This window comes from Charadrius vociferus, unplaced genomic scaffold, assembly GCF_000708025.1.
Source record: "Charadrius vociferus isolate BGI_N301 unplaced genomic scaffold, ASM70802v2 scaffold365, whole genome shotgun sequence".
Taxonomy (NCBI): Eukaryota; Metazoa; Chordata; class Aves; order Charadriiformes; family Charadriidae; genus Charadrius; species Charadrius vociferus.
Window position 1 is genome coordinate 3,244,522 of NW_009648559.1, and position 9,713 is coordinate 3,254,234.

General features: G+C 41.1%; 1 protein-coding gene across 1 annotated transcript in view; it reads left to right on the forward strand.

The window, feature by feature from the left end:
- Nucleotides 1-9,713, forward strand: part of FBN1 (fibrillin 1) — a 140,959-nt gene that overhangs the window by 124,126 nt on the left and 7,120 nt on the right. The window contains exons 52-61 of the mRNA XM_009886140.1: nucleotides 214-333; nucleotides 1,966-2,088; nucleotides 2,515-2,646; nucleotides 3,196-3,321; nucleotides 3,885-4,091; nucleotides 4,670-4,795; nucleotides 5,013-5,135; nucleotides 6,048-6,164; nucleotides 6,968-7,096; nucleotides 7,895-8,014. Coding sequence (XP_009884442.1) covers nucleotides 214-333; nucleotides 1,966-2,088; nucleotides 2,515-2,646; nucleotides 3,196-3,321; nucleotides 3,885-4,091; nucleotides 4,670-4,795; nucleotides 5,013-5,135; nucleotides 6,048-6,164; nucleotides 6,968-7,096; nucleotides 7,895-8,014 — 1,323 coding nt within the window. The remainder of the gene's footprint in view (nucleotides 1-213; nucleotides 334-1,965; nucleotides 2,089-2,514; nucleotides 2,647-3,195; nucleotides 3,322-3,884; nucleotides 4,092-4,669; nucleotides 4,796-5,012; nucleotides 5,136-6,047; nucleotides 6,165-6,967; nucleotides 7,097-7,894; nucleotides 8,015-9,713) is intronic.

Here is a 9,713-nt window from a genome sequence, read left to right on the forward strand (position 1 = left end):
AATCTGCTCCAAGGTGTTCCTGCTCTGGCTGAGTAACTGGCCCGGGTAACTTCTAGCGATCCCAAATAATGCTAGGACTCTGTGATTCTAGTTCAATAACTTAAGTAAGTTCTTGGATTTTGTAATTTTTGGGTTGTACCTCAACAACATAGATTTTATACCTTTTTGGTTGAGTACAACCATCTATTCTTGCCTTGATTTAACTGCTTGCAGATACTGATGAATGTGCTGTCGGAAACCCTTGTGGAAATGGAACTTGCAGGAATGTGGTGGGAGGATTTGAATGCACCTGCGTTGAGGGATTTGAGCCTGGACCGATGATGACCTGTGAAGGTGAGAGACTCCCATGTGTGAAGGACTGTCATTGTAGTTGTGTGCTGAAACAGTTTCCTGATTTCAGAAATGACTGAGGAGAGTAAAGCAGCTTAAAAAGAAAAATATGGACATTTGGAACAATGCATCTTTATCTGAAACAGAAAAATAAGTTCCTCCTTCTGTGGTGCTTTTTTCTAACTGGAGGTTGTGTGAACAGACTTACAGGTGGTATCTGCTAAGGTACTGCCTGGAGAGGAGCATGTTGGAGTACAGTATCTCCAGAAGAGTCCACAGAAATGCTGCTTATGGTCTATATGGTTTTTGCTTACCTCTTAGATGACCCTTGAGTGAAGGGAGTTACTGTGGATGGGCTACTTGCGTTTACTGGGGAAGAAACAGGGAACAAAACAGAAAATATAAATACAGTACTAGACAATTGCCATGGTACCTGTGTGATGAATATTTTTCATGCTTTGGTCACTCATTTTAAAAATAAAAATTTGAAAATGCACAAAGAAGGGAGGAGTAAGGAAGATCAGAGTTATAGAAGGGACATGCAGAAAATTAATTAAACTAGGATTTTTCAGTGTGGAAAATGTGTTTGAAGAGATACGTGATCTAAATTTATAAAGCCAGAAGTGGGAAAGGTACCAAAAATAGAGGGAACATGTTAGACAAACCAAAGCAAACATTTCTATATGCATAGTACTTACTTAAGTTGTGGAACTCATTGCTGCAGAATATTAGTGAGGCCACAAGTATGAATTTACCCAGAAAGAGATTGTACAAATTTATGTGGGAATCCATCAGTGGAAATTAAGCTTCCTAGTTTGGTTGTGGGTTTTGGCTGTGAAAGTCCTTAAACTGAGAGGCTGTATCAGGGGAAAGATCTCTGCATACACGATGTTGGTTGGGTTTTTTTTTAATACTCCTCTTCTGTTATAACCAGAGAGAGGAGAATGTCCTAGGACATTCTGGCACTCTCTTCTGACCTGACACAACTGTTCTTAAATGATCTGCCACAATCTATTTGTTTGCAAGTCTATACAAAAGAATGCTTCTATTTTTGCATCAGCTTGCATTGGTTTTATATACAGTTAGAGCTTCATTCGCTTCCCTGTGGAATTTGGGTGAAAGCTCACATTGCAAAGGAAGAGTCAGCGGAGTGCATGAACGTCATTATATAGCAGTAATTACTCAAATAGCCCAGAGAGTATGTAAATGCACTTCAAAATAAGGTTTCTAGTAAGATTGTTGTTTTATGGAATTCAGTGTTCAAAGATGCTGAATTAGTGCATCTAGAATTTAAAAATAACCAGTTATAAAAACTGAGCCTAGATGTGGAAAAGATACGGTTTTAACTCAGACGGTATTTTGGCAGCATGGATCTGGAATTATTTCCATTGGCTGCTTGCCGTTGCAGATATTGAAACTTCAGGTAGCTGTGCAAACATCCTGGCATGTCTGGTGCCTGCCCCTATACAGAACTCCATGATGAGTAGAGCCATGGGTCCCCAGCTATTAAAATTTAGCCCTAAGTAAACTGGGATCTGTGGTATTGCCCGTACCTAAAATCTGTGCTTTCAAGTCTGCTGAGTTTTACAAAAGCACGTTTCACTTCCCCCGTGGTCTTTGTTGCTCCAAATCCAGATGTCAACGAGTGCATTCAGAACCCTTTGCTCTGCGCGTTCCGCTGCGTGAACACTTTTGGATCCTATGAATGCAAGTGCCCCACGGGGTATGTTCTACGAGAGGACCGGAGAATGTGCAGAGGTAAAGCTCCTACCAGACTCTCACGGTTATGAGATAATGATTTCAAGTTCCTGCAGGGGTAAGGCTCTGACTCACTGTGGTATTGGGCCAGAGTTTTAATCCCAGGAAGTAGCTGAGTCAGAAAGAATTTGGGATGAAATTCTATGGTTTGCATTATACAGTTGATTGTATTAGCCCTGTCCTGCCTGTAAACTTAAACATCTGCATAAAGTGAGGTCATATCAGATGATACAGTTTTGTCTTGCCCTGAAAATGGGCATTTGGGAGAAATCAATTTGCTCTAGGCTAGTATCTCTTATGGTTAGTTTAACACAATAAAAGTTTGTGTGGGGGTTGATTATGATTGAATTTCCAAAGTCACAATTTACTACTGTGAATTTCCAGGATTGTCTCTCTATATAATGAAGTCTAAACCTTGTGTTTTAGATCAGAATGAGTGTGAAGAAGGAGTTCATGACTGTGACTCAAAACAGATGGAGTGCAAAAACCTAATTGGCACCTATATGTGTATCTGTGGACCAGGTTATCAGCGCAGACCAGATGGGGAAGGCTGTATAGGTAAGTGACACTGAAGTGTTGAAGCTCTCGAAACACAGTTCCTCAACAGAGCTGAAAATTTTGGATTTAACGATATTAAGGAACTCGGAGGAAAAGGTCCAAAACTGCCTATGTAATGGATCTATCAGTGCCCTACACGCTTTGCTTCGCTGTTCAGGTGTGCTGCTGAAATACTCTGAGTGAAGAAAGCAGAGAACTGGGCCCATTGCTGTAGCTTGTTTGTCTTTGTAAGCGTGAATGAGAGTAACTCTGAATTGTTTTAAAACTTTGGATGGCATTCAGAAGTGCAGCCTTAACTATGAAAAATTTTGAAAACCAGTGAGGAATATATTGCAGAGAAAACATAGTAACAAAATATATAATATTGTGAGCTAGATGGTCATCTTTCCTCTGAAAATTTAATAAAAGAGACTTTGTATTAAAAAAAAATAAATAAATGCAAGTTTAACCAGGCAGATTGCACAGCTTAAGAACTCCATACACACTTCTCTAACCTGCATTAATCCACTTAATGGCCTTGATTTTTGTCATATGTCTTCAAAAATGCAGATGAGAATGAATGTCAGACCAAACCTGGGATCTGTGAGAATGGCCGCTGTGTAAACACAGTGGGAAGTTACAGATGTGAATGCAACGAGGGATTCACTGTCAGTGACGCCCAGAATGAATGCCTTGGTAAGCTGCACGTTAACACCCTAATGAACTTCATATTTGATAATGAACACTTTGATAGCAGAAACTGTGGTTGAACTTAAACTTAGAAATGTATCGTGAGTAAACGTGCTCTTGAATTTACATGTCTTCTGGACTTTGTAAGTAGGTGCCCTCCTGCAAGTTCATTCTTCTCATGCTAACAGTATGCCTGCTTGAGTCAGCCCGGTTGGGTTGACTTGCTGTGAAAGCTGACTGTTTGGTGGTTTCAGTCAGCCGGGAATTACTCTGCCTTTTCTTTGGTCCTAATTTTCAGCCGGTCCTTCTTCTCTCGTTTCAAACAGAAACGTGTATTCTTATAAGCATCATGTAACTTGTCTTCCACCTTCTGCTAAATTTCCTGTCGTCTTTGTTTCCCTTAGACATCGTGCTCTTTCTTACTGCTGGTAGTCTTTCACTCTCAGTTCTGCAGTCCCAGGGTGAAGTATGCCCTTTCTTTTATATTTCTGACTAAATTCCTAATATCTCATGACCCTCTGGAGGTCGTCACCATTAGGATTCTCTGTGATGCATAATTTGTCTTCCAGACAACAGGGAAGGCTACTGCTTCACTGAAGTCTTACAAAGTATGTGTCAAATCGGATCAAGCAACAGGAACTCTGTCACCAAGTCTGAATGCTGCTGTGATGGTGGCCGAGGCTGGGGGCAAAACTGCGAGGTCTGCCCCTTCCCAGGCACTGTGGCCTTCAAGAAGCTTTGCCCTCATGGCCGAGGATACATGTCTAATGGAGCAGGTACTGACTTTTCTGTTAAAGGCCCTTTTACACAATGTCAAATTCAGTGATAAATCATAAACACTTTCTTTTTGCATATTTGAACGCTGTGAGGTCCTAAATATTTTGGGTATCAGTAAAAATTTTCTGAGAGTTTTCATGTTGAGAGAATACAGTCCTTTGGGAGGAGGGTGTGTAGCCAAAGGCATCCATCCCAACTTGGCAGATACTTACTTTGCATGCTGGTTGACTGACATGCATTCGAATGGGAATTGCACTCTCACATTTGAGTGTGTTGTAGTGGCAGATTAAGAGCTATTTGTGTACATGAAAGCCAAGTGATGTTTGATTTGTGGAGGCTAATACATGATCAGCTCCCATTGTTTGCTTCCACTTGAGGCTTGTTCATTGCATTTGAAAGTTAGATTAATGCTCCATATCATATTTTTCCTCGTAATATTTCTGTGCAATATTCCATTATTTTATGTAATTTTTTTATGTAGGGCACGAGTTTGTTTCATGTCAGGTCACAAGAGTCTGTTGAAGCTGTATAAAATCAGTTCTTGTTCTGTTGTGAACTAACCCTCATTTAATTGCAGATATTGATGAGTGCAAGGTTATTCATGATGTCTGCCGTAATGGGGAATGCATCAATGAGAGGGGATCTTATCGTTGTCATTGCAACCTTGGCTATACTACAGATATAACTGGCACTCTTTGCATAGGTAGGTTATTCATTGTGGTGTATGTATATCAAGTTTATTACTAAGAGATGACTTGAAGAAGGAAATACAAAGATTTTGGAAAATGAGAAGAGAAAATGTTGTTCGTTAGAATGCTTTGGGGATTTTGATTTCCTTCTGATATCTCCTGAGCATTTTGAAAAACATTATCACAGATCTTGGTTATCAGTACTGAGGTATCTGGTTTTGCTTCTTCTAGATCTGAATGAATGTAATGAGTCCCCAAAACCTTGCAATTTCATCTGCAAAAACACAGAGGGGAGCTTCCAGTGTTCATGTCCAAAAGGGTACATCCTGCAAGAAGATGGGAGAAGCTGCAAAGGTAAAAATCAAGAAAAGACTTCACGACAGCAACTATGTGTTTCACAGGCAAATACCAATTCAAGGACATAATTATGTAAATCTGTCTCCTTGATTCGTGCGAATATTTCTACTAAAAACAGTGGAAGTGGCCTGCACAGGGTGGAGCTGGTATTTCAGTTAGTTCTTTGATAATCTGGATGAACAGTAGATCCACAGGAATTTTTGCAGGCTAATGGCAGCTGATCTTAAAAGAGTTCATAACCAATAGAACATATGATTAGCCTTATTTTGGTAAGCATCTTGGTTTAAGCTGTATTTTTCAGTGATATATCTATCTTAATGGATGCAAAGATGAGCATGGTTTGCAGTGCATTGTCCAGCATCAACGGAGGTTTAACGTACTGCCTCTGCAGCATGCTGAATAAGGGACATAAATGCAGGAGAGATTTTGAAATGTTCATAATAATTTCATTTATGTAGCAAAGATCTGACTGAAACCACACAAGTTAGAGCAGCAATTCTAAACTTGGCATGGGAAATGATGGTGTACTTTGTCATTAGCACTTAGATTTTTCTTTCGGAGTAATAGCATGCTTCAATGCGATACTGTTTTGCAGTCTGCCACTGCTTGTCACAAAGATGGTGACTTCCTATTTATTGACTGCAGTGAGAGCAGACATATATTATATAACAGCATCTTTCCGACAGATGAGAGCAGTGTCTGTAATCCAGCGTTAGCTCCAAAGTGCCATTCATTACATGTGGGGCTTCGCGTGAGAGGAACTGGAAGCCAGCGTGGCAAGCGAGATGTAGATTCAAAAGGCTTGATTTGATACATTATTAATTTGCAATCGCTCCTCTCTCAGTCCAGCTGAACTGTCAGATCCTCCACAGGGAACATAAGTGAAAGATGTTTTCTTGGGTTTTTTAGATCTTGATGAATGTGCAACAAAGCAGCACAACTGCCAGTTCCTTTGTGTCAACACTATTGGGGGGTTCACTTGTAAATGTCCTCCTGGATTCACTCAGCACCATACAGCCTGCATTGGTAAGTGACATGGGAATGTAGATGCAGATTTGGGATTTATTACTGACTCTTATTCCAGAAGCAAAGTAGCAAGGAGGTGAAATCTGCTTCCTGAGAAACCAAACGGAAACATAGGCCAGGTTCTGACCCCCGTCTCAGAACCTCTTTGCAGAATATGCAAAGAGGCCCTTCCTCCTACCTTCCCTTGTGTTCATAATTTGTGTCTTTGAATTTTGCTCTTGGAAGAATCAGAGAGTAAAAACACCGGTTTGTAATTCTTGCCCTATCCTTTCTTACCCATTGAGCAAAAAAAAGAGTTGTAGTTCTGTTCCTGTAGTTCATTGCCAGACCTACATTAGAGATTATGTCCAGGCTTCTTGAAACAGAAAGCATGAAATACACATTTCTGCAGTTGTCCTTTAAACACATACCCATTATGTCTGTGGTAATGTTAAACAAAACTACCTCCTGCAAAACACGCTTTCTGCTCTGCAAGTTGGATCCTGCTTGTGGCAGTCTGATGATCCTGTGGTACCAGTGTGAATTTGGGGATGTTTGAAGACTAGAACATCAAATTCTGTATTCTTGGCGAAGAAAAGGAGTGTTTCCCTTCCCATAGCTGTTGGCAGCATTGCCAAATGCAAAAGAAGGCAATGTAAGCTCTCCTTCTGTAGTGCAATGTAAAAAATTGAGAGGGTGGTAAGACAGCTACGTTATTGATGTTTCTGTACCTGTTGTCACAAAGCGTTCATTGTTAGCATTGCTAAATGGTCACCTTCACAGCAAGGAATAAAATGTAACCCTCAGGCTTTGGTTTCCTTCAGATAATAATGAGTGTGCTACTGAAATCAACTTATGTGGGGCGAAGGGCATTTGCCAGAATACACCAGGAAGTTTTGTTTGTGAGTGTCAGCGTGGCTTCTCACTTGATCAAACTGGACTTAGCTGTGAAGGTGAGTACAACACACAGCGCACTTAACTTGGCCTTCTCTTGCTTTCCCTCATCTTCTCCCAGCCATAATGTCATCCAAGGAGAGACCTACAAAGTAAGCACCAAAACCTATGGAGTAAGCATGTGAAGGTTAAAGGGGAGTGGGGGGGTGGAAATTTAGCAGCAAGGACAGATATTTTCTGAGGAGACTTCAATTTAGCCTGGAATGTTTTAGTTTAAGCATTGTAAGTTCTGGGAACTTCTGTTGAATCCTGCATGGATTTCTGAGGGACTCGCCAAGGACAGGAAGTCTTGCATCTCCAAAGCGACCTGCTAAAGAGAGAGTTGAAGGGCTACAGACTTTATTCCTCTGGGTCACAGAGCCTCTAGAGCCTTCTCCTGGGATAGAGTTTAGTTTGCTTTGAAAAGTGATATCCTGGGATTCCTGGGCTGGATGCTTGGGTAAAAGCGAGGGACTGTCTGCTGTGGAGCTGGGAGCCTTAGGAAAGCCTTGGGGGTCCCGTATACAAATGGCTTTCTGCTGTCTGCTCTATAGCAGAATGCAAAAACTCTGAAAATTGCGGCTGAATTTGAGCTTTCAGTAGTTTTCAGCCCTAAGTGAATTGCTGTGGAGCCAGAAATCCAAACCTGAAAGACCCAAAGTGGTCTCCCAGCACTGGTCAGGTTTTGGAAGATCCTGAAATATACCTCTCTCTATGTGGTATATGAATAATATATATGATTATTTGTAACATACTTTTCAAATACAGCATAATTCGAGATTCTCTCCCAAAACTCAGAGTGTATCTCACCTTTTCAGATGTTGATGAATGTGATGGAAACCACCGGTGTCAGCATGGCTGCCAAAATATAATTGGAGGATACAGGTGTAGCTGCCCACAAGGATATCTCCAGCATTACCAATGGAACCAATGTGTTGGCAAGTCACTTTTTTAAATTCACACATTAAAAATGCATATTACCTTTGTGAGCAGCAAGAAGTGAAGGGCAGTGCTGCGGTTTCCCATCTTTTCCTTTTCTGATTATAATTTAGTAAGTTTGGCAGAGTTGCATTACAAATGTGCGCTCCTGTGGAAGGCAGAGTGGATATGAAGCACCCAGTAGCCAATGTCGTGTTTCAACAAGTGTTTAAGCACGAAATTATCCTTGGGGGTGCTAGAAGTTGTATTGACTTTGAGAGAACTTGTGTTACTTGTGTGTTTTGTGGTCTGAACAAAGGAAGTCTTGCTCAGCTGTTCATGTCTCTGCTCAGACACAGGTCCCGTCTGAGAGCTGATGGTGGGTTGAACCTGACAGACTCAGAAACACAAGTTTGGATTGTTAAATTGTAAAATTAAACTTCTGGCCCAAAGCCTCTTAAAATTCTATTAAAATCCTACTTGATCTGTGCTTTTATCATTCTTACAACACCTACAGGAAGGCTGCTGTGCTTAAGCCTCTTCTCTGTGCAGAATTTAAAGATGCTTCCTTACAGCTTTGGGATACAGTTTATAACAAGTGCTTACAGGACAATTCTGGTTCTAAATAACGAATGCTAGTGCTCCTTATTTATGTTAAAAAGTAAATACACTGGTGAATTCAAACGCTTATTTCTTCCCTATCTAAACTTTGGTACTGTCCCAAGTCTTTGAGCCCTCATAGATGGGGCTGCGTGTGCAGGGCATTGGTGCTGGATATGACTTGAGCAAACAGAACCGGGTCCTCTGCAGAAGTCATGGGAAAAGTCTCTGTACATTTCAGCAGTGTAGTATGTAATGTATTCAAACAAGAGAAACATGAATCATTTTTGCTCTAGTGACAGTTATGTGCATTTTTAGTCACTTTTAATGGGCTTCATACAAGCTAGCCTTGTGTGGATACCCAGAGATGTGTTTGATGACCTCTTTGAGAACAGAGGGCTTCATAACTCTTTGTTTGGCTTTCTTTGCTTTCAGAAACATAAAAATGCCTTTGCTTGTTATCACTGTGGTGCTCTAGGGAGGTCTCTGGTTTTAACTATGCTTACCAAACCTCCTGACATCTTATGCAGTCCTTGCTGTGACGTTTGCTTGCTTGTGCTCCAGTCCTCTATGCCTGTAACATACAAGAGAGCAAGGAATATTAATTAAACTAGCAGATCTTAGGGTTAAATTAGAATTTAATCTGCAGGAGGGTGAAAAAAAAACCAACACAAAACCACCAAAACTAAAAAAAAACAGCACTGCCAGGTCTGGCTGCTGGAGAAGATTGTGGAATCTGAAAAAGTGCAGCTCTCAGTTTTGCGAAACATCTTGGCTGTTTCCAAGTCTTCCTGGGTGGTAGCATTCAGCTAAGTGTATTTCCAAACCAGGTGTACACTGTTATTCCAGCTTTTGAACCCCTTGACTACTGTTTAAATTTTCTACAGGGAATGTCAGTTTCAAAATGCATGGGCACTAGCATTTCCCCCAGTGAAAGAAGGGCTTCAACCTTCACACCACAAATACTGGTCACCAGAACTTTCACCAGGGAAAATTACGCTGAGAGCCACAACTGGGGAAGGACTCAGCTAGCACTTCCACCGTCTTGGACATGAGGCAGTCCAGGCAGAAACCCAAAACTGCATGGAAGGAGGCTTGGTTTCCTCTGTGCTCCTGGCA